We start from the raw sequence: 26441 nt of genomic DNA on the forward strand, positions 1-26441 counted from the left end.
CTATGGGGCATTGTCAAGAGGAAGATGAGAGACACCAGACCCAACAATGCAGACGAGCTGAAGGCTGCTATCAAAGCAACCTGGGCTTCCATAACACCTCAGCAGTACCACAGACTGATCGCCTCCATGCCACGCCGCATTGATGCAAAAGGAGCCTTGACCAAATATTGAGTGCATTTACTGAACATACATTTCAGTAGGCCAACATTTCGGATTTTAAAATCATTTTTCAAGCTGGTGTTGTAAAGTATTCTAATTTACTGAGATACTGACTTTTGGGTTTTCATTGACTGTAAGTCATAATCATCAACATTAACAGAAATAAACACTTGAAATAGATCACTCTGTTTGTAATGACTATATAATATAAGAGTTTCACTTTTTGTATTGAAGAACTGAAATAAATTAACTTTTTGATGATATTCTAATTTTGTGTGATGTACTTGTACTTCTCTGATCATAACCCTCTATCAAACTCCATGACTCCCAAAACACCACAAATATTAGCCTTTTTGACTAGCTCATGCAGCCTTTATCAACCCCCCACAGTCTCCTGACCTCAATATCATTGAGCCACTCTGGGGAGATCTCAAGTGCGCAGCTCATGCTAGACAGCCCTGGAATTTACAGGAACTGGAGGCTTTTTACCAAGAAGAGTGGGCAGCTTTACCATCTGAGAAAATAAAGAACCTAATCCACAACTACCAAAAAAGACTTCAAGCTGTCATTGATGATAGAGTGGGCAATACACGGTATTAAGAAATGAGGTATGTGAACTTTTGATCAGGGTCATTTGGATGTTGGATGCACACCTCGTACACACACGGCTCCGCTCCGTACACCTCGTACACACACGGCTCTGCTCCGTACACCTCGTACACACACGGCTCCTCTCCGTACACCTCGTACACACACGGCTCCACTCCGTACACCTCGTACACACACGGCTCCTCTCCGTACACCTCGTACACACACGGCTCCTCTCCGTACACCTCGTACACACACGGCTCCACTCCGTACACCTCGTACACACGTGGCTCCACTCCATACACCTCGGACACACGTGGCTCCACTCCCTACATCTTGTACACACGTGGGTCTGCTTCCTACACCTCGCACACACACAGCTCCAATCCCTACACCTCGTACACACACGGCTCCAATCCCTACACCTCGTACACACACGGCTCCGCTCCATACATCTCGTACACACACGGCTCCGCTCCATACATCTCGTACACACACGGCTCCGCTCCATACACCTCACACACACACACGGCTCAGCTCTGTACACCTCGTACACACACGACTCTGCTCCCTACACCTCGTACACACGCGGCTCCACTCCCTACACCTTGTACACACGTGGGTCTGCTCCCTACACCTCGTACACAGCGGCTCCACTCCCTACACCTCGTTCACATGCGGCTCCGCTCCCTACACCTTGTACACAAGCAAGTCTACTCCCTACACCTCGTTCACATGCGGCTCCACTCCCTATACCTTTTACACATGCGGGTCTGCTCCCTACACCTCGTACGCATGGCTCTGCTCTGTACACCTTGTACACACGCGGCTCCGCTACATACACTCGTACACACGTCGCTCTGCTCCGCTCTATACATCTCATACACACGCGGCTCCACTCCCTACACCTCGTACACATGGTTCTGCTCCGTACACCTCGTACACAAGTGGCTCCACTCCGTACACCTCGTACACACAAGGCTCCACTCCGAACACCTTGTACACATGCAGCTCTGCTCTGTACACCCCATAAACACGCGGCTCCGCTCCGTACACCTCGTACACACAGCTACGCTGCATACACCTCGTACACACGCGGCTCCCCTCTGTACACATTGTACACACATGGCTTCGCTCTGTACACCTTGTACACACTTGGCTCCGCTCCTTATACCTCGTACAAACGTGGCTACCCTGCATACACCTCGTACACACACGGCTCCGCTCCGTACATTTTGTACACACATGGCTCCGCTCTGTACACCTCGTACACACACAGCTACGCTCCATACACCTCGTACACACGCGGCTCCGCTCCGTGCACGTTGTACACACATAGCTCCACTCCGTTCACCTTGTACACACCCGGCTTTGCTCCGTACACCTTGTACACACACGGCTCCAATCCATACACGTTGTACACACATGGCTCCCGCTCCGTACACACAAACCTCAACTCCGTACATCTCGTACACACGGCTCTGCTCCGTACACCTAGTACACACTCGGCTCCGTACACCTTGTACACACACGACTCTGCTCCGTACACCTCATACACACACGGCTCCGCTCCGTACACCCCGTACACACACGGCTCCGCTCCGTACACCTCGTACACACACGGCTCTGCACCGTACACCTCGTACACACACGGCTCCGCTCCGTACACCTCGTACACACGGCTCTGCTACATCCACCCTGTAAACCCCTCCTGACCCCACACAGAAACTTCCCCTCATCCAGCACCATGACAACCAGCACAGCAGAGTCCTGCATACACTGAGGCCCCTGATCATGTGACCCCTGACTCCTCCCCTCCTGTGACCTCATCCCAGGTCCTGTGCGCACAGAACAGCCATATATGTGGTGTGCGGCTCTGCAGGTGGAGGTAGGTGCTGGAGATTCCCCGTTACTGGGCGGGGGCAGGGGGCAGTAACCCCTTCGTTACTGAGACTATTTTGATGCTTTTATGTTGCCACTTTCTGAGAGTCAAAGCATTTTTGTTCCTTTTCCTCTGAGACATATGACCCAACTATGGAAAACAGGAAGTGAGGAGACACATATTACTCTCATAGTTGGGCGCCCTTTCTTGGCCCCACGCAGTATAATGTTCCCCAGTACTGCCATTCCCCCATTCACGTTCTGTGCCCATAGCCATAAGTAGCCTTAGACATTTTGAATTCATTTTCTTTACAATGCCAATTCTTTCCTTGAGAGGACGTGAACATTTGATCTTTTGCTTGCTTTGATGATACACGGCACTACTTATGTAGTGGTTTATCATCCAACCTGTCGGTGTATGACTGATATGTAGTCTATCGGACCTCCCCTCTGGTAGGATCGGATTAGCTGGGGCGTAAGGGGCCACTGTAGGAATCCATTTCCTGACAAACGTGGTCCATACAGACAAGCAATGGCTGAAGCAGTGATGAGCATAGCAGTGGTTGAGATCATGGAGGAGCCATCTTAGTAAAATATTCTACTTGTGTTCCTGCCCATAGGAGAGGAGAGAAAACAATATCTACACATGAACTTTTGACTTTCAGGCTCCATAGCTCACCATCCACTTCTGCTTTGATCGTGAGACTACCTTCATTTTATAGACAATCATCTTGGAGATCTCATACATAAATTTGACTTCCAGCTGTTTAGCATATGATTAGTTATGCAGATTCTTGTCATGTCACTACATTGTTACTGTTTTGCTCCTAAACATCTAAATTTTAATTATTTTGTTAGTATCTTGTAAATCCACCTTTTGACTTTCAACACTATCTTGATTCCTTCTGGGCATTCTCTTGATCAGATACGAGCATGTGTGGACTGAAATCTGAGCCCAGATCTCAACTGCACGTTCCCAAACTTGGTGCATACAGGTCGACTCACTTGGGTATGTATAATTTTTTCTTCAACCCACAAGTATTCGATTGGGTTGAGGTCTGGGGACTGTGGTGGTCAATTCAGCACCTCTACCATTTCTTCGCCAATCTCGATGTTTTGCATCAGCTTCTACAAAAGGGCCTATCCCACGAAGAAACCGATGCGAAACGAGCATTGTGGCTTATCAGGGTGCACACAGACTCTGACATACTCAATGGGTGAGCTACTCTTGCTGCTTTATATAGCCATCTTCACATCTTTTCTTTGCCTGTTGACATCCATCACTGATTATATGTGGTCGTCTCTACGTCCTACTTTAAACTTAACATAATCTACTTTGGCTTTATACATGAAGCTCACACAGTGTTCGGTTAAACCTCTCCCTTACAACTTGCGACTATGTAACATGTGTGACTATATACAGTTGTTCTCAAAAGTTTGCGTACCCCGGCAGAATTTTTGCTTTCTTGACCTTTTTTCAGAGAATATGAATGATAACATCAAAACTTTTTCTCCATTCATGGTTAGTAGTTGGGTGAAGCCATTGATTGTCAAACTAATGTGCCTGGCCTCTCTGACCTTTCCGGCGCCTGCGCACTGCAGTACTGTGCTCTGCCCTCAACAGGGAAGACAAAGTACGCCTGCGCCGGAGCCGCGACGTGAAGACCAGAAGAGGACGTCATGGAATGAAAATTGGAGGCCCCGGACCGCGACGCCCACTGCAGCGGGACCGCCCCTGGGTGGGGATAATCTAATGTCTTTTTCTCCTCTTTCAGGTAAGGGTACCGTTACACTAAAAGACTTACCAACGATCACGACCAGCGATACGACCTGGCCGTGATCGTTGGTAAGTCGTTGTGTGGTCGCTGGGGAGCTGTCACACAGACAGCTCTCTCCAGCGACCAACGATCAGGGGAACGACTTCGGCATCGTTGAAACGGTCTTCAACGATGCCGAAGTCCCCCTGCAGCACCCGGGTAACCAGGGTAAACATCGGGTTACTAAGTGCAGGGCCGCGCTTAGTAACCCGATATTTACCCTGGTTACCATTGTAAAAGTTAAAAAAAAAAAAACACTACATACTCACATTCCGATGTCTGTCACGTCCCCCGGCGTCCACAGGGTTACGCGCTGCTGCCGAGAGCTTCCTGCACTGAATGTGTCAGCGCCGGCAATAAAGCAGAGCACAGCGGTGACGTCAACGTTGTGCTCTGCTTTACGGCCGGAGCTGACACAGTCAGTGCAGGAAGTTCTCGGCAGCAGCGCGTAACCCTGTGGACGCCGGGGGACGTGACAGACATCAGAAGGTGAGTATGTAGTGTTTTTTTTTTTAACTTTTACAATGGTAACCAGGGTAAATGTCGGGTTACTAAGCGCGGCCCTGCGCTTAGTAACCCGATATTTACCCTGGTTACAAGTGAACACATTGCTGGATCGGCGTCACACATGACGATCCAGCGATGACAGCGGGTGATCTGACGACGAAAGAAAGTTTCAAACGATCTGCTACGACGTATGATTCTCAGCGGGGTCCCTGATCGCAGCAGCGTGTCAGACACAGCGAGATCGTAAGTATATCGCTGGATCGTGCCGTCGTAGCGACCAAAGTTCCACTGTGAGACGGTACCCTAACATCGGGGGCTTATCTACAGCATTACAGAATGCTGTAGATAAGCCCCTGATGACGGTGAGCTTACTTCACCATCAATTTTGGGGGTGACAGGTTCCCTTTAATCTCCTGGGCATCTCGTAAACTTGTTATAGCTAATGTGTATTTTCCAAATCAAGGGCAACAGAAATTTGGAGCGGAGTGCAAAATGCGCCTTGGGGAGTTTGCTGGCTCCTCTCCTGTGATATTCGGGGGCGATTTTAACACACACATGAACCCCACGGTGGATGATTCCTCGGGTAAGACCTCATACTCTTCATCTTCCATTAGCCAAATAAGAAAGCAGATGTTTGGCCTGAGACTGGTAGACGTCTAGAGGGTTGTTCATCCCAACACTAGGGACTACAGCTTTTTCTCTCAAATTCATAATACATAGCAGAACTGACTATTTTGTTGTCTCTCACAGTCTATTAGATTCACCGGTAGAGGCTGACGTGGGGTCGATACTGTGGTCAGATCATACCTCTATTTACTTTTCAATTCTATTAAATACACAGATGAAATCGGGCTTTTCCTGGCGCCTGAACGAGAAACTACTTCAAGACTCTCTTTACAAGTCTGAGTTGGAACAAACAATAAGGCTATGTGCACACGTTGCGGTTTTTGCTGCGGAACCACAGCGTTTTTGACGCTGCAGATCCGCAGCAGTTTTCCATGCGGTGTACAGTACAATGTTAACCTATGGAAAACAAAAACCGCTGTGCACATGCTGTGGAAAAAAACATGCGGAAACGCTGCGGTTTACTTTCCGCAGCATGTCAATTCTTTGTGCGGAATCTGCAGCGGTTTGGCACCTGCTCCATATTAAAAAACCGCAGGTGTCTAAAACCGCAGTGGAAACCGCACAAAAAAACGCGATAAATCCGCAGTACTTTTTGCACTGCGGATTTAATCAAATCCGCTGCAGAAAATTCCGCAGTGGAATCCGCAGCATGTGCACATACCCTAATTTATTACATGGCTTTTAAATGGGAAGCCTTGAAAAGCGTTTCAAGGGGTGTACTTATTTCTCACGGAGCACGTTTGAAAAAAGAGCAGCTGAGATAGCTGACTTATCAAACCAAATTCAAAAACTAGAAAGCCAACATAAACGAGATCTGAACGCTAACACCTTTGCACACTTGTCTACAGCAAGGCAAAAACTGCTCTCCATAATTGACCAGAAATCTAAATGCTTGAGAGAGCTTCTCAGGAATCGCTTTTACCAATATGGAAACAAGAGTGGCAGATTAGTGGCAAGAGCAATCAACCCGCGTGCCCCGAACACATGTATCCCTCACATTAAAAATAATAAAGGGACAAAAGTTCACAACACAAGAGACATTCTATCGAGTTTTTGCCATTACTATAAGGCTTTATATAATATAGTAGGGCACTATAAAGATCTAGCAATTCAATAATTCCGCAATAAGATCAAATCATATTTACAACAGACCAAAATACCTGCAATACCAAATTGCTAGAGCTAGAAAAATACTTTTTATTGGAGGAAGTCTCTGACACCATAAATGAGCTAAAGGAGGGGAAGAGCCCTGGCTCAGATCTTTATTCAGCAGGTTTTTACAAACAATTCTCCACATTGCTAAGCCCAATATTCGTAAAAGTTTGTAATTTTATCTCGTCAGGAGGCTTCTTTCCTCCTTAGTCCCTGATCGCTCATATTACCGTGCTCTCTACATCCGGCAAGGATCCCTCCACATGCAGCAGTTATCGCCCAATTTCCTTGATAAATCTAGATATTTATTGTGAAGATGATTGCTAAGAGATTATGTCCTATCCTGCCAAGATTGATAAATCTGAACCAAGAAGGTTTTGTCCCAGGTCGGGAAGCTAGAGATAATACCATACGTACTATTATACTGATAGATAGGGCGTCCTTGGAAGGGGTTCCCATGTGTATCATGTCGATTGACGTGGAGAAAGCCTTCGATAGGGTACACTGGGAATTCTATTAAAGCAAATAACCCTTATAACCTTATGATGACATAGATAAAACATTAAGTTTATTTAGATTCAATTTTAAAACCATGAGACAGCTACAAACAGATACCCACATAAATCACACAACCGTGCACTCTAAAGATACCCTGCTGATAAAGCCTCTAAACAATTCCTACCTGTCAGTGGAGGTTGGCACCCTACACACAGATACGAGAATGGCACCCCCACTCACCGACGGCTGACCCTATGACTCCTATTATACGCCCTGCCATAAGTGTCTCATATGCGCCAGCATTTATGAAAAACCGGAAAATGATAGGCGGGATTAAGGAGCAATTGGTATTTATATATAAATATATGTATATTATAGGCCTGTTTGTGGCAGGGTGAGATACACGGACAAAGACAATAAGTGCAAAACAAAAAAGTGCTCGTGCTTAAAAGTATATCTCACTATCTCTGACCCCTGCTGATATACGCCCTGCCTGACTGTGGGGGTTGGCACCCTACTTGACAGCGGATATGGCGCCCCCACTCCTCGATGGCTGACCCTGGGACACCCTACCGATATTCTAATAATAATTGTAGCATGGGTGATAACCCCAGATATAAAACCAAAAAGGCAAGGCAAAAAAACGCAATAATCAGCTCATAATCTTAAGCTGAAGATTACATGTATATACATGACATGATAGCAGAGAGTGAGAAACGATACTTATCAGAGATGATATTGCATACGCCTCTATGCGTTTCGCCTCAGTGGCTCATCAGGAGGCCATGATGTATAGATGCTGCATGGAATCAAACTTGATCCACTTATATACATGTATCAATATACGTCTGGGCGGTGTCTAAACCCAAAACTCTAGAGCCACAGGCCGGTCAGCCATAACATTGTAGCCCATATACCCTGCTAGATATATCAAATACTCTAAACCGACTGCCCACAGTCCTGGACACACATACTAGTGCGGTATTCTCAGGCTCTACATATGAACAATCAATAGCATACAGCACACCAGTTACCTACCTGCCCCATGCTGCTAAACAGGAAGTTCACTCGGCGTGCGTATCAGCTGAACCGCACAGCACTGCGCATGTCAGAGTAGCTTTGTGCGTATAGCAGCTTAAAGAGATGACGTCAATATGCGTGTCAGCTAAAACAGCACCGCACTGCGCGAGCGCAAAAATACTGCTGATCCAACTGCACCGTACTCGTGAAATAAGCCTGTCACATGTGTGTCAGCTAGAACAGCATCGCGCACGCGCAAGAATGCTGCTGATCCAGCTGTACCGCATACGTAAAATAAGCTCGTCACTGCACAGAATACAGGATTGATGTAACCACAGAGAGGAGGGAAATCGCCCCATCAAGATAAACTCTTATAGATCAGCTACATTAAGAACGTCGGCTAAAGGTGATATTTTGATAAATGGTATTAATATCCATAAATTCACCTGTGCCATGATAACTTTACAATCCCATTAAATTAAATTTGTCTCAAAATCACCATAGATGTATATCGACCTTCTTATTACATCTCATAGCAAAGCATTTTGACTAATAACATGTATATAGTGAAGATAGAATGTTAAAATATCTAAATTAAGATAAGAATAGGAGTTGATATGTCAGATAACCACAGCTAATACTGTGTTTCTCCCAGTTATAAACGGAATATAATAGTGGCATAATTAGCAACAGATTTCCAATAGCGGCACCCGCACATCAGTCTAAGCCTGTTTCAAAAGGCCCCCAACCTAACAGTGATCAAAAAGGAAAATTCCTATTGTATATCTATACTTACAGAAAGCATGCATAAGAGACATTTTCGTTAAGGCCCTGTGGGGCTATGCTGTTGATACGATAAATCCATGCACATTCCTTCTGTAATAGGAGTCTATCAAAATTACCTCCCCTCGGGTTAGGTGTATATACCTCAATTACACTGAAGGATATCTCATTAGCACTGCCACCATGAACTTCATTAATTAATTGATTAATGTCACCCATGTGTTCCCCTACACGTCTCCTAAACTCCCTCCTGGTTTTGCCAACATAGTCTTTTGGACAGCTACATGTAGCTATGTAGATTAGTCCGCTAGTTTTACAATTTGCAAAATCACGAATGTAAAACTTTTTACCAGTTGAGGAGCTTATGATAGATTTCCCTGGTCTCATGAATCTACAGTTGACACAACTTCCACATCTATAGAACCCGCATGTCTTGCGGTCAAGCCAAGTTCCTACTGGGGTTGATCTCTTAAAATGGCTATGGACTAAGTTATCTCTTAGAGTCCGGCCCTTTCTATATGTTATCAATGGCCTGGGGCCTATCCAATTTCTCAAGTCAGGGTCAGATGCCAGAATTTCCCAATATTTGGACAGCACCTTCATTACTCTGTCATTTCACACTGGGAATTCATATTTCAGACATTGGAATGAGTTGGCCTAAGGGGAAACATGCTCCGTGGAATTTCGGCCCTATATACATCCCCCAGCCCATGAGTTAGAGTTAATGGTGCGCTTTCAAACACATTTCTAATCTGGAATGGCACAAATCAGGGGTGTCCACTTTCACCTCTACTTTACATTCTAACAATGGAACACTTAGCAACTGCAATACGTGGCAACCCTTCAATCAGGAGAACACAAATTGGCGTTTTTTTGTGGATGATTTACTTTTATATATCTCCTCCCCAATCACAAGCTTATCAAACATTATTTTGGAACTACATACATTTAGCAGTCTTAGTAACGTCAAAATTAATTCTCACAAATCTGAGATCTTAAATATATCATTGCAATCTTCCATGGTGGAACGGTTGAGTGCCTTGTTTCCCTTTAGGTGGTGCTTCGATTCACTTACCTATTTAGGAGTCAAAATAACAGCTTAGGCTGGTTTCACACTAGCGTTTGGCAGGGCTGCGGATGGCAGCCTTCTTCCTCTGTTAAACCCCGCCCGTTGCCGCGCTTCTTCCTTCAGCTCCGCCTATGTCTGCATGCATCCTGCGTACCCTATCTATAACATTGGGTACACAGGCCATGTGGATGACTCCGCATGTGTCGTTTTGACGCTGCGCTGCGTTGAATGCAACATGTTGCATTTTATTGCGGTCGGCGCAGCGTCAAAACGACGCATGCAGATACATCCGCATGGCCTGCATACCCAACATTAAAGATAGGGTACGCAGGACGCATGCAGACGTAGGCGGAGCTGAAGGAAGAGGTGCGGCAGTGGGCGGGGCATAACGGTGGAAAAAGGCTGCCATCCACAGCCCTTCCAAATGGTAGTGTCAAACTAGCCTAAGACATCACAGCTATATGATGCAAACTTCAAGATAGCCTTACATAAAGCTGAATTAGATTTGGAAAAGCGGCACAAGCTACAGCTTCCATGGTTTGGCAGGATAAATGCTGTAAAGATGGATTTATTATCTCGCTTACCATATTACTTTCAAACAATCACTTTATATTTGCCTGCCTTCTTCTCTCGCCTTAAAAAAAGATCACCCGGTTCGTTTGGTCGCATGATCGAGCCCGTATATCATATTTTTTATTAAGCCAGTCGAAACAGAATGGCGGAACAGGCTTTACAGATTTTGCATTATATACTGTAGCTATGCATCAATTGGAACATGTATTTTAGATTTATTCCATAGTAAAAATAATAAAAAATGGGTCAATCTGGAAAGTAACCTTAACGGCCATGATTCTCAAATAATCCTCAGGTCCTCAAAAGATAAAGGGGTGAGGTGCATCTTTGCCCATCCTTACCAGAAACATGATACTGCTTAAAAGGGGGGGCCGGGGCCTTGAGGTCTTGACGTCTCTTGCTCTCCTGACTCCTATATATGATAACCCAATTTTCCCTGCAGGGTAAAACAAAACGATCTACCTAAATAAAAACAGAAGTTTGCATCCTATTATTTATGACTACGTAAATAGAACAGGTATGAAGTCCCTAAGAGAAATATTCCAGGGTGAGGAGCCACCTGCAGGTACTTGGTTCTTCTATGAACAACTAAAAAGTTTCATAACCAAATTAGCTAAACAATCTAATCCATGCAGATTATTGACCCCCTTTGAAACTCTATGCTTATCAATGAACCCTCCAGACCACACTGTTTCTCTGTTGTACAAACTCTTTCAAGGGGGATGAACCCCTCTGCGAGACTTTCCAGCATTTTTCTCAGTGGGAGATTGACTTGGGGAAACCCTTATCACCCGAGGACAGATTAAAGATTATTTTGTTTACGTTTAAGGTACCTTCACACGAAGCGACGCTGCAGCGATAGCGACAACGATGCCGATCGCTGCAGCGTCGCTGTTTGATCGCTGGAGAGCTGTCACACAGACCGCTCTCCAGCGACCAATGATGCCGAGGTCCCCGGGTAACCAGGGTAAACATCGGGTTGCTAAGCGCAGGGCTGCGCTTAGTAACCCGATGTTTACCCTGGTTACCAGCGTAAAAGTAAAAAAAACAAACAGTACATACTCACATGCGCGTCCCCCAGCGTCTGCTTCCTGACACTTACTGAGCGCCGGCCCTAACAGCACAGCGGTGACGTCACCGCTGTGCTTTTACTTTCACTTTAGGGCCGGCGCTCAGTAAGTGTCAGGAAGCAGACGCTGGGGGACGCGCAGGTGAGTGTGTACTGTTTGTTTTTTTTACTTTTACGCTGGTAACCAGGGTAAACATCGGGTTACTAAGCGCGGCCCTGCGCTTAGTAACCCGATGTTTACCCTGGTTACCAGTGTAAAACATCGCTGGTATCGTTGCTTTTGCTGTCAAACACAACGATACACGGCGATTGGACGACCAATTAAAGTTCTGAACTTTATTCAGCGACCAGCGACATCACAGCAGGATCCTGATCGCTGCTGCGTGTCAAACTAAACGATATCGCTAGCCAGGACGCTGCAACGTCACGGATCGCTAGCGATATCGTTACAAAGTCGTTTCGTGTGAAGGTACCTTTAGGTCGTCACTATGCTCGACATCACAGGAGAGGAGCTATAAGATTTTATCAAGGTGGTACAGGTGTCCCTCCTCTATTCATTCTATGTTCCTGACGACCCCAGACACTTGTTGGAAATACCTAGTAGAGGAGGGCACATATACCATTACCCACATTTGGTGAAACTGCCCGCCTATAAAAAATCTGTGGTTAGCGATCTTTGAACTCTACAATAGATTATCCTTTATTAGGATTAGATCCACAATGGAAACAGCGCTATTATCCCTAAGTGACATTTCGATTTCCAAGTTTAAGAGGATCTCCTCAGACATTTTCTCACTGCCACCGGGAGCTTGATTCCTAGACTTTGGAAACAAGAGAAATCTCTTTCTCGTTCTGAATTTGTCACGGCACCTAATGATATCTATAGACTGGAACAATTGATAAGCCAAACGTTGGGGAGTCCTGATAGGGTCTACAGTACCTGGGCCCCTTGGATTTCATTTAGGGAGACCCCAGAGCTGGACTCTTGGTTGTCAGGTTCCTAATTCATATCCACCTCTGGATTGGGTGCCTCCATAACATGGATAGTTTACACCTGGAATACTCTGATTGTGTGAGCTAGTGGACCGGTTCCCTGGTCTCCTCATGTGATTTCTGAGGGATGCGGGTCTGCCTGGTGGGGGGATTCGTGCCCCGTGCATCCCATTCCACATAATCCTCTTCCCTCCCTCTACCCCTTTCTTTCTCTCCTTCTCTTACTCTCTTCTTCCTTTTCTTTTACCCACTTGAAATCTCATCTCAGTTTTTTTGTACTAATGATTAAGCATAATAACTTACTGAGTTATCTTAAGAATTTCATTGATTTCTTAGTCTAATAATTTAAGTCAACATTTTTAAGTTGTGATATGCTTGACAATGAGCACACAGGTATTACAATTGACTGGTGATTATTATTTATTATTATTAGTTCATGTGATTGACTGACTAGGTTGGAATTTTTCTATTTATCAATATTAGTGTTCAGCGAGTATACTCATTGACTGGGTTTTCCAGAGCACGCTCGGGTGGTTTCCGAGCATTGTGACTGCTCGGAGATTTCGTGTTTGTTGACGCAGCTGCATGATTTACAGCTGCTACCCAGCCTGAGTACATGTGGGGATTGCCTGGTTGCTAGGGAATCCCCACATGTATTCAAGCTGTCTTTCAGCTGTAAATCATGCAGCTGAGAAAACGAAAACTAAATCTCCGAGCACTTACAAATACTCGGAGATCACCCGAGCATGCTCAGGAAAACCCGAGCAACGAGTACACTCGCTCATCACTAATCAATAACAATTGAACTTGTATTGTACAATTTATTCAATAAACTTGATTTATACAAAAATTTGCAGGAAAGGGAAAGAAAACAGTCAGAGGGCAGGGGGAGAGAGAGCAAGCACATATTAAACCATTAGTGTGTATTTAGGCTTGGAATTCTCTATCTATCTCACTTCCCTTGTCCTCCGAAGGCCATCAATAGGACCCTATAGGAAAATAAGGAAAAATAACGTGTCAATGGTAAAAATCAACAAAAAAACCCAAAAAGAGAGCAAGAGGATAGCCTACAGTGAACAAGTATGCAGATTAAATTCTATATTAAGACCTCTTGGTTGTAAGGTACCCAAAGTCAATCACTCTAAATCTTAATTGATTTACTGAATGTTTATTATCAAGAAAATGTTTAGGAACTGGCAATTCCGTTAACCCAGTCCCAGAAGTTTTATTTTCTGACCACGCTGGAGTACCTTTTTACATAAAATTATGGTAGTCTCACGTTCTATGCAGTAGTGGATATTGAAATATGGAGCCTGAAAGTCAAAAGTTCACAACATTACCCTTTTGCCCATAAGAATATCTTAACTTCATTTTCTCCAGTAATTGTATTATTTCACGGAATTCTTTATCATGTTACATTGGCTCATCTTCTTCCCATTCAGGTCCCTACAATATCGGATCCTCTCAGTGGAGATCTTCTATATAATAGAATTTTCTTGATTTACCCATTACGGATGGATAGGGACAGAGACAAAGTGGCAGAGAAGATATTACATCTCACCCTAGAGATTCTCTTCCGGCTTACTGGAGAGGTGAGAGATTCTGATGATGTCACATTAGATCATTCTTATCTATGGGAATAACAGATGGACAGAACTGGAGACGTGAGGAATCTGGAAATGTCTGTAGTGAGATTTATTAATGTGTCTCTCCATAACCAGGATTACACAGTAGTGAAGAAAAACTCTAGTGAGCTCTGTCAGGACCCTGTGTCTGAGGGATGGGGAAGACCCCTGAGCCCAATGACAGGGCCTCCACCCCATCCTCTGATATATGGGGATATCAGTGACCAGAAGATTCTTGAACTCACCTACAAGATCATTGAGCTGCTGACTGGAGAGGTGACACTGCTGGGAATGCTGGGACATTATACAGTAATGCTATGAAGGTATTGCAGGGGATGATGGTATTATTGTATGTGTCAGGTTCCTATAAGGTGCCAGGATTTCGCGGTCTATTTCTCCATGGAGGAGTGGGAGTATTTAAAAGGACACAAAGATCTGTACAAGGACGTCATGATGGAGGTTCCCCAGCCCCTCACATCACCAGGTAATAGACAGGACTAAATACACACGGCCTTTAATTATCTATATGCGAGGAATTAATTCAGTCCCTGTATGTGTTTCCTCCAGTTCTATCCAGTAAGAGGACAACACCAGAGAGATGTCCCCGTCCTCTTCTTCCACTGGACTATAAAGAAGAAAATCCCAATGTTCCTCAGGATCATCAGGTAGATGGGGAGAAGGTGTCATGAGACAGTGGAGATGGCAGGACTAGAGCTGATCATAGATGTGACTTCTCCATCTGTCTGTAACTTGTACAATATTTATTTCAGGGTGAAGATCTGACCCATATTACAGAGATATACGTGACGGGTGATGAGTGGTGTAAAGAGGAGATTCCTACATATGACTACCCAGGTGAGTAGTAACCACTAAATATAGAGAAGTCACAGATTCTCCTCATTCACTGGTTGTGACTACTTTATTGGCACCATATCGCAATGAAATTCTCACCATAATGCCATTAGACCACTGCATGCTTCTCTTCCCAAAACGGTCATTATTACTTTGGGCACTGCTCATGTGTCCCTACTTTTTTGGTAGGACATAACATGTTTTTTTTACTACATTTTTTGCAAGAGGTTTGCTATGTGTCTGCAGTTCCTAGTAGACTTTCAAATATTGTTTCCCTTGTCTGCCTAATGTCCGAGTCCTAAATTTAATATAGGTTAGCTTGTGAATATGTCATAGAGTTCTCTGTAAATGTCTAATATGTTTTCAAGAAGCTCTTGGCCTTGGCCTTTAAGATAGTTTAGGTTGCCAAGAGCTACCAAGCCACATACTGTGATCAGTATATTTTTGTTGTCTCCAGCAGTGAATGCCCAAGTTACTCTGATTTTACCTATTCCCTCGGCATCCAGTTTTGGTGGTCCTAACAAGGCCCTATTTCTCAAATCTGCCATATGAGATTGTTGTTCGGGTTTTTTCATGACACGTTGTACTTTTTGTTGATTTATTAAAATATTGTGTTTTATTTATGAGTGTATCTGAAATTTGCTACAGATTTTGAAGAATTGGAAATGATCAAAGTTTGAATTGTTATGCCCTTAACACAGATAGTTGTGCCACACAACACTTGTGGTTCTAAGAAGGCCATATTTCTCAAATCTGCCATACAAGATTGGTTTGTTTTTTTTCCATGACACGCTGTCATTTTGTTTGTGTTTATTTATAAAAAAAATCTGAAATTTGAAACAAATTTAGAATATATGGAAATTATTAACCTTTGATTTCCTAGTTAATAAATAACATTCACCATATTTGTACTGTATACAATTTTTTATATGATGTTTGAAGACTTAAAAGTATAGCAGCAAGTTTTCATATGAATAGTTGTCATTATAGGAAATTTAAACAGCCTTTATCTTGAGACCAGATCATTTTTAAAGTGACTGAGAGGCCTACAGTACCAGTCAAAGTTTGGGCACCTGTGCATGCAATTCTTTTCCTTAATCTTAATGGAATGTGCAATTTGTATATAAATGTATTTGCATTTTGCAGTGAGAAATAAGTATTTGATCCCCTACCAATGATTAAGAGTTCTGCCTACTACAGGCAGGTCTATGATGTTGTCCCTGACATCCTTAGAAAGCTCTTTGGTCTTACCTATGTTGTAGAGGTTATTGTCAGACTGCTTAGGCTTCTTTCACACTTCCGTCTTCCAAATTTGCACAGGATCCATCAAGACGTTGACATGATGGATCCTGTGCAGATTGTGGAAAACGTGAGCACTGGGCCCGTCTTTCTGATGGGCCCGTCGAGGCTATGTGCACCCGTTGTGTATGCGTCTTCGCAGCGGTTTTCCGCTGTGAAAACGCATACACACCACAAACCAGATTAATCGCAGTATCCTCACCTACCGACATCCCGCGCAGCGATGCTCCCGGCAGCTAGCGTTCCTAATAATACATTGCGAAATCTTGCGAGAAGTCGCGATTTCGCAATGTATTAACACTAGCTGCCGGGAGCATCGGTGACGCTGCGTGGGACGTCGGTAGGTGAGAATACTGCATTTTTTTTTTTTTTTTAATTATTATTATTATTATTATTTTTAACATTATATCTTGTTACTATTGATGCTGCATAGGCAGCATCAATAGTAAAAAGAGAAAGAGAGTGAGCGAGAGAGAATATCCCTGATGGGAAATTCTTCCACGCATGCTCAGTTTGAAAAGACGGGACCCATCCCTGGATTCCTGCTTTTCACAGTCAGCGACCGATTTTCCGACATGCAGAAAAAACGTTCCTCTGAACATTTTCTCTGCCCGACGGACCGTTTTTTTATGCAGGATCCAGTGCACGACGGATGAAACGGACGGCCATCCGTCAACAATCTGTCGCTAATACAAGTCTATGAGAAAATGTAGGATCCTGCAAATTTTTTTGCAGGATCCTGCATTCTGAAAAATCGACGGATTGTGATGGGAGCTGAAAGACGGAAGTGTGAAAAAGGCCTTAATTGAGTCTGTGGACAGGAGTCTTTTATAAAGGTGACTATGTAAGACAGCTGTCTTTAATGCAGGTAACGAGTTGATTAGGAGCGTCTAACTGGTCTGTAGGCGCCAAAACTCTTAGTAGTTGGTAGGGGCTCAAATACTTATTTATCACTGCAAAATGCAAATACATTTATTTAATTTATACAATGTGATTTTCTGAATTTTATTTTTTATATTCTGTCTCTCAATGTTAAAATTAACCTACCCTTAAAATTATAGACTGTTCATGTCTTTGTCAGTGGGCGAACTTGCAAAATCAGCAAGTGATCAAATAATTATTTCCTTCACTGTACCAACCAGCAAGAATACTGGCTCTGACATACCTGTTAGTTTTTCTTTAAGAAGCCATCCTACTCTGCACTTAATACCTGTATTAATTACACCTGTTTGGACTCGTTACGTTACCTATATAAAAGACACCTGTCCACACGCTCAGTCACACTCCAACCTCTTTACCATCGCCAAGAACAAACAGCTGTCTAAGGACACCAGGGACAAAATTGTAGACCTGTACTAGGCTGGGTTGGGCTACAGGACAATATGAGTGGCACATATCTCCCCTTCAGTATTTTAGCAGTGACCTTCTTACAGTATATACAGCATTGTCTGTGTCTCCTATGTGAAGTACTGTATATACACCAATCTCGGTGGCTCCTATGTGGTGTATATAAATCAGTCTCAGTGTCTATCATTGAAACATTACATAAGCAGTAATGAATTTCCCAGTTTGAAGAGACATGCAGTGTAATATATACACTGTGTGCAGAATTATTAGGCAAGTTGTATTTTGATCACATGATTGTACATGTTGTCCTACTCCAAAAAGTTCAGGCTTAAGAGCCAACTACCAATTAAGTAAATCAGGTGATGTGCATCTCTGTAATGAGGAGGGGTGTTGTCTAATGACATCAAATCCCTATATATGGTGTGCTTAATTATTAGGCAACTTCCTTTCCTTTGGCCAAATGGGTCAGAAGAGAGATTTCACGGGTCCTGAAAAGTCCAAAATTGTGAGATGTCTTACAGAGGTATGCAGCAGTCTTGAAATTGCTAAACTTTTGAAGCGTGATCACCGAACAATCAAGCGTTTCATGGCAAATAGCCAACAGGGTCCAAGAAGCATGTTGGGCAAAAAAGGCGCAAAATAATTGCCCATGAATTGAGGAAAATCAAGCTTGAAGCTGCCAAGATGCCATTTGCCACCAGTTTTGCCATATTTCAGAGCTGCAACGTTACTGGAGTAACAAAAACCACAAGGTGTGCAATACTCAGGGGGACATGGCCAAGGTAAGGAAAGGTGAAAAACGACCACCTTTGAACAAGAAAGATAAAACGTCAAGACTGGGCTAAGAAATATCTTAAGACTGACTTTTCAAAGGTTTTATGGACCGATGAAATGAGAGTGACTCATGATGGGCCAGATGGATGGGCCAGAGGCTGGATTAGTAAAGGGCAGATAGCTCGACTCAGACGCCAGGTGGAGGTGAGGTACTGGTATGGGCTGGTTTCATCAAAGATGAACTTGTGGGACCTTTTCGGGTTGAGGATGGAGTGAAGCTCAACTCTCAGACCTACTGCCAGTTTCTGGAAGACAACTTCTTCAAGCAGTGGTACAGGAAGAAGTTGGAATCGTTCAAGAAAAACATGATTTTCATGCAGGACAATGCTCCATCACATGCCTCCAACTACTCCACAGCGTGGCTGGCCAGTAAAGGTCTCAAGAAAAAATAATGACATGGCCCCCTTGTTTACCTGATCTGAACCCCATAGAGAACCTGTGGTCCCTCATAAAATGTGAGATCTACAGGGAGGGAAAACAGTACACCTCTCGGAACAGTGTCTGGGAGGCTGTGGTGGCTGCTGCACGCAATGTTGATCATAAATAGATCAAGCAACTGACAGAATCTATGGATGGACGGCTGTTGAGTGTCATATATTGGTCACTAATTTGGGGTTTTGTTTTTGCATGTCAGAAATGTTTATTTCTAAATTTTGTGCAGTGATATTGGTTTACCTGGTGAAAATAAACAAGTGAGATGGGAATATATTTGGTTTTTATTAAGTTGCCTAATAATTCTGCACAGTAATAGTTACCTGCACAAACAGATATCCTCCTAAAAGAGCCAAATCTAAAAAAAAAACCACTCCAACTTACTAAAAATATTAAGCTTTGATATTTATGAGTCTTTTGGGTTGATTGAGAACATAGTTGTTGATCAATAATAAAATTAATCTTCTAAAATACAACTTGCCTAATAATTCTGCACACAGTGTATCAATGTTCCTAACAATATATTGCTATGATCAGTTCTTTATAAAACTTATCATTGCTAAGAGTTGACTGCGCTCCAGATCGACGCAGATGCGGAAAATCAGTTGTGACTAGCAACATCATAAATACTACCTAACATAGCACATCTCACCAATCTGCTACAGACATCACATTAGAGGAGAGTTAATTAAATGTTTGACCAAATATACAATGCCTACAAGTAGTATTCAACCCCCTGCAGATTTAGCAGGTTTAATAAGATGCAAATAAGTTAGAGCCTTCAAACTTCAAACAAGAGCAGGATTTATTAACAGATGCATAAATCTTACAAACCAAAGAGTTTTGTTGCTCAGTTAAATTTTTATAAATTTTAAACATAAAAGTGTGGGTCAATTATTATTCAACCCCTAGGTTTAATATTTTGTGGAATAACCTTTGTTTACAATTACAGCTAATAATCGTCTTTTATAAGACCTGATCAGGCCGGCACAGGTCTCTGGAGTTATCTTGGCCCACTCCTCCATGCAGATCTTCTCCAAGTTATCTAGGTTCTTTGGGTGTCTCATGTGGACTTTAATCTTGAGCTCCTTCCACAAGTTTTCAATTGGGTTAAGGTCAGGAGACTGACTAGGTCACTGCAACACCTTGATTTTTTGCCTCTTGAACCAGGCCTTGGTTTTCTTGGCTGTGTGCTTTGGGTCGTTGTCTTGTTGGAAGATGAAATGACGACCCATCTTAAGATCCTTGATGGAGGAGCAGAGGTTCTTGGCCAAAATCTCCAGGTAGGCCGTGCTATCCATCTTCCCATGGATGCGGACCAGATGGCCAGGCCCCTTGGCTGAGAAACAGCCCCACAGCATGATGCTGCCACCACCATGCTTGACTGTAGGGATGGTATTCTTGGGGTCGTATGCAGTGCCATCCAGTCTCCAAACGTCACGTGTGTGGTTGGCACCAAAGATCTCGATCTTGGTCTCATCAGACCAGAGAACCTTGAACCAGTCAGTCTCAGAGTCCTCCAAGTGATCATGAGCAAACTGTAGACGAGCCTTGAAAGTAAAGGTACCTTACGGGCTCGTCTGGAACGGAGACCATTGCGGTGGAGTACGTTACTTATGGTATTGACTGAAACCAATGTCCCCACTGCCATGAGATCTTCCCGGAGCTCCTTCCTTGTTGTCCTTGGGTTAGCCTTGACTCTTCGGACAAGCCTGGCCTCGGCACAGGAGGAAACTTTCAAAGGCTGTCCAGGCCGTGGAAGGCTAACAGTAGTTCCATAAGCCTTCCACTTCCGGATGATGCTCCCAACAGTGGAGACAGGTAGGCCCAACTCCTTGGAAAGGGTTTTGTACCCCTTGCCAGCCTTGTGACCCTCCACGATCTTGTCTCTGATGGTCTTGGAATGCTCCTTTGTCTTTCCCATGTTGACCATGTATGAGTGCTGTTCACAAGTTTGGGGAGGGTCTTAAATAGTCAGAAAAGGCTGGAAAAAGAGATAATTAATCCAAACATGTGAAGCTCATTGTTCTTTGTGCCTGAACTACTTCTTAATACTTTAGGGGAACCAAACAGAATTCTGGTGGGTTGAGGGGTTGAATAATAAATGACCTTCTGAAAAAACATTTCACAATTTCAAAAAAAAACAAAACAAAGAAATAACATTCTTTTTTTGCTGCAGTGCATTTCACACTTCCAGGCTGATCTACAGTCCAAATGTCACAATGCCAAGTTAATTCCAAATGTGTAAACCTGCTAAATCTGCAGGGGGTTGAATACTACTTGTAGGCACTGTAGCAGGATAATTTTCAAGCTGACAATTTTGTACAGTCCACGAATTATGGTATAAATATCTAAATGGGCCCTTGGCAGAAAAGAGTTTCCCTCCTCTGTTTTTACAGTAATGATGGACTGTCATTTCTCTTTACTTATTTGAGTGGTTCTTACCATACTCTAGCTTTAAACTGTTGTGAATCAAGACTTAACACTACATGATACTGTGTACCAACACTGCCTCTGCAAAACACATTGAGTGGTCACAAACACTTTCTGATGGCCAGTGATTCAATAAATGAGCTCTTGACAAGTCAATTTGTTCATTGGAAGTCATTCCAGGTGACTTGCTGGTTTAACCCCTTTCTGCCAGCTGACGGAATAATACGTCAGCTGGCAGATCCCCTGCTTTAAGGTGGGCTCCGGCGCTGAGCCCACCTTAAAGCCGCGACATGTCAGCTGTTTTGTACAGCTGACATGTGCGCGCAATGAGCGCGAGCGGAATCGCGATCCGCCCGCGCCCATTAACTACTTAAATGCCGCCGTCAAGCGCTGACAGCGGCATTTAACTAGCGCTCCCGGCCGCGCGGCTGGAGGTGCTCGCACTGCTGACGCCCGTCACATGATCGGGGGTCAGCAGTACATCGCCATAACAACCAGAGGTCTCCTTGAGACCTCTATGGTTGTTGATGGCCGAATGCTTTGAGCGCCACCCTGTGGTCGGCGCTCAAAGTACACGACCATTTCTGCTACATAGAGGTGATCTGTATTTCACCTTGATGTAGCAGAGCCGATCGAGTTGTGCATGCTTCTAGCCTCCTATGGAGGCTATTGAAGCATGCCAAAATTAAGAAAAAAAAGTGTTTAAAAATATTAAAAAAATAAAAAAAATATAAAAGTTCAAATCACCCCCCTTTCGCCCCAATCAAAATAAAATAATTAAAAAAAAATCAAACCTACACATATTTGGTATCGCCGCGTTCAGAATCGCCCAATCTATCAATAAAAACAAAGGATTAACCTGACCGCTAAATGGCGTAGCGAGAAAAAAAATCAAAACGCCAAAATTACGTTTTTTGGCCGCCGCGACATTGCATTAAAATGTAATAACGGGCGATCAAAAGAACGTATCTACACCAATATCATTGGTGGTATCATTAAAAACGCCAGCTCGGCACGCAAAAAATAAGCCCTCACCTGACCCCAGATCATGAAAATTGGAGACGCTACAGGTATCGGAAAATCGCACAATTTTTTTTTTTTTTTTAGCAAACTTTGGCATTTTTTTTCACCACTTAGATAAAAAATAACCTAGACATGTTTGGTGTCTATGAACTCGTAATGACCTGGAGAATCATAATGATAGGTCAGTTTTAGCATTTGGTGAACCTAGCAAAATAGCCGATCAAAAAACAAGTGTGAGATTGCACTTTTTTTGCAATTTCATCACACTTGGAATTTTTTTCCCGTTTTCTGTTACACGGCATGGTAAAAACAATGGTATCGTTCAAAAGTACATCTCGTCCCGCAAAAAATAAGCCCTCACATGGCCATATTGACGGAAAAATAAAAAAGTTATGGCTCTGGGAAGGAGGGGAGCGAAAAACGAAAACGAAAAAACGGAAAAAGCTCCGGGGGTGAAGGGGTTAATCTGCTTGAGAGAAAGCCAAGGGTGTATAGTTGTTATCAGAGTAAAGGTGGATAGTTTGAGAAATCTAAGGTTTAACACATATTTATTTCATAGATGCATCCTTAATCATTGTTTCTAAATGTGTTTCTTCAGAGTTTTACTACCTACAGTCTTATTCTAAAATATGCACCTTCCAATAAGAACAAATACAACTACTGCATGAACAGGTGTGTCCAAATTTTTGACTGGTACAGGAAGCTTATTAACCCTTAAGGTGCTTCACAGAAATTAACACATTGGAACACAAAAATAAATTTTATTTTTTTGTTTGCTAAAATGTTTATGCAGCCCCAATAGTTTTGTTTTTCACAAGAGGAAAGTCTATTGTAGGATTGGGAACTGTTTTTTCCCTTAGGGAATAATTGAATCATGCTACATAACTTACCGTTTCTATGGACATTTATATAGAAGTGTTGCAAGAATATAATTTTTAAGGATATTTTATCTAAAATATTTTTTTTATTTTTGACAGATGACTCTACCAATGGATCAGAGGAACAGCTGATATCTTCTGTTTTTAAATCAGATGACCTTTATCTCACACAAGATAAAACCGAAGTGAATGTCATTATTCCAGATATACCATCATCCATTGAAAGCAAAGATCTATCATCTGATCCTTTTAAGCAGATCCCGGACTTTGATTCATCACAGACTATTGAGAAAAATACAAGTCACAAAAGGGTAGTTAAAAATCAAAACAATTTTACAAGAAAGAAAACATTTTCATGTTCAGAATGTGGAAAATGTTTTTCCCAGAAAATGAATTTTGTTACACATCAAAAAATACACAGACAGGAGAAAAGATTTTCTTGTTTAGAGTGTGGGAAATATTTTAACCAGAAAGCATATCTTGCTACACACCAGAGAAGTCACACAGGGGAGAAACCATTTTCATGTTCAGAATGCAGGAAATGTTTTACACAGAAATCAATTCTTGTTAGACACCAGAAGGTTCACACAGGAGAGAAACCATATTCATGTTCAGAATGTGGGAAATGTTTTGCAGACAAATTACAACTTACTACACATCGGAGAACTCACACAGGTGAGAGGCCATTTTCTTGTTCAGAATGTGGAAAATGTTTTTCCCAGAAAATGAATTTTGTTACACATCAAAAAATACACAGACAGGAGAAAAGATTTTCTTGTTTAGAGTGTGGGAAATATTTTAACCAGAAAGCACATCTTGCTACACATCAGAGAAGTCACACAGGGGAGAAACCATTTTCATGTTCAGAATGCAGGAAATGTTTTACACAGAAATCAAATCTTGTTAGACACCAGAAGGTTCACACAGGAGAGAAACCATATTCATGTTCAGAATGTGGGAAATGTTTTGCAGATAAATTACAACTTACTACACATCGGAGAACTCACACAGGTGAGAGGCCATTTTCTTGTTCAGAATGTGGAAAATGTTTTGCAAAGAAGTCAAATCTTGTTAATCACCAGAGAATTCACATAGGGGATAAGCCATATTCATGTTCCGAATGTGGGAAATGTTTTCCAACTGAAATACAACTTGTTACACATAAGAGGAGTCACACAGGGGAGAAGCCATATTCATGTTCTGAATGTGGGAAATGTTTTGCAAATAGATCACATCTTGCTACACATCAGAGAACTCACACAGGGGAGAGGCCATTTTCATGTTTAGTATGCGGGAAATATTTTAACCAAACATCACATCTCTCTACACATCAGAGACGTCACATAGAGGAGAAACCATTTTCATGTTCAGAATGTGGGAAGTGTTTTGCACAGAAGGTAAGTCTTGCTACACATCATAGAACTCACACAGGGGAGAGGCCATTTTCATGTGTAGAATGTGGGAAATGTTTTTCAAAGAAGTCAAATCTTTCTAATCACCAGAGAATTCACACAGGGGAGAAGCCATATTCATGTTCAGAATGTGGGAAATGTTTTACAGAGAAATCACATCTTGCTGCACATCAGAAAGTTCACACAGGGGAAAAGCCGTTTTTATGTTCAGAATGTGGAAAATATTTTACTCAGAAATGTAGTCTGCTTAAACATCAAAAATCTCACATGGGATAAGCCATTATCAAGCCATGGAAGTGAGTGGTTTTACTTTCAGATCATATTTTGTTGGCCATCAAAAAAACTCATATTTGGAGTTACAATATATTTAAATTACAGATTATACAAAAAAAATGTAACAGACAGTCATAGTGTAGACAAGTAAATGATAGAGCAAAAGCAATTTAGAACCTATGAGATTGAAAAATAAATGTAGTTTCTAACAGGCATCTAAAAAGCAATACTCCATGTGCATTTAATATTTCATTTAAATATATATATGATATATGGAGAGAAGTATTGCAACCCCTCTCTCCAAAGAACAAAAAAATACCCATCGTCCTATCTAACTTCCAATCTAAGCCATTTGCTATTGATTACTGTTTCTTTCAGTCCACAATCTCCATAGCTGTACAAATGTATTTTACTTATCTATATTACAATAATAAAGTTCATATTGCAAATTGCTATTTATATACAGTATATATGATCCATCCCTTCTTTGTAGGAACAATTGGTGGGATCCATTTTTTTAAATCCAGTTCAGTGCTAAGTATAGTTGTTTTCTCCCCACCATTGGGAAATGATTTCCTTCTCTATACACCAATACACATATTATTTGTTTTTTGAATAGTTTGATATTAAGTACTATCTCAATAGCCTCAATATCCTGACCCGTCAAGAATGCCAAGACTAGAGGGACTCCACTTCTCATACACTCAACTTTTCACAGTAGTCCCCCAATAAGCTAAGTGCCCCCACAGCTAGTTCACACATCCACATCACACTTCCTCCTGATCCTACTCAAACATTTTTGATAGGCCAACTGGATGCCTGCCCTGGGTAACTCACTAGAATACAAGTCACCCAGAAATACCAAGCACTTTATCGGTACTCTTCTTGCACTCTGTGCACTTTTGGTATACACAGCATAACAAGGTTATTTTTTTTAACGTCTATAAGATTGTGGGTACATTTAGAGCAACAAGAAGCAAACTTATTACATTTTACATTCAACATACGAAAAAAAAATACGGTGCTTAAAAAATAATAAAAAGATGAAATAATAAAAGGCATCCACTCTAGGCAAAATCAGTATAAAACAAAGAGGAATACAGTGAGTCCTTAAAGATTATATTGATAATTGGATTGTTTGGCTTCTACCCTTGTACATGTAGCATGAGCACCCTTAACATTCCTATGGAAATTCCAGTGCCTATTGCACAGGATATTGCAATTAATAAAGTAGAAATGATGGCATTGCAGCAATGGAGGGAAGATGGTCAAACCTTTTTTATTGCATCCAATAGCA

General features: G+C 42.5%; 1 protein-coding gene across 2 annotated transcripts; it reads left to right on the forward strand.

The window, feature by feature from the left end:
* Positions 1–2585: 2585 nt before the first annotated feature.
* LOC143767463 (uncharacterized) lies at positions 2586–26441 on the forward strand. 2 transcript variants are annotated; one of them, XM_077255817.1, is made up of 7 exons: positions 2586–2635; positions 14179–14328; positions 14458–14637; positions 14722–14845; positions 14929–15026; positions 15132–15216; positions 23559–26441. In XM_077255817.1, exons 1-7 carry the CDS (start codon positions 2609–2611, stop codon positions 25145–25147), a joined length of 2253 nt encoding a protein of 750 aa, XP_077111932.1. In that variant the 5' UTR covers positions 2586–2608; the 3' UTR covers positions 25148–26441. The 2 variants fall into 2 exon arrangements, with proteins under 2 accessions (XP_077111932.1, XP_077111934.1); XM_077255819.1 differs by lacking the exon at positions 2586–2635 and adding an exon at positions 3355–3637.

This window comes from Ranitomeya variabilis, chromosome 4 (assembly GCF_051348905.1).
Source record: "Ranitomeya variabilis isolate aRanVar5 chromosome 4, aRanVar5.hap1, whole genome shotgun sequence".
Classification (NCBI taxonomy): Eukaryota; Metazoa; Chordata; class Amphibia; order Anura; family Dendrobatidae; genus Ranitomeya; species Ranitomeya variabilis.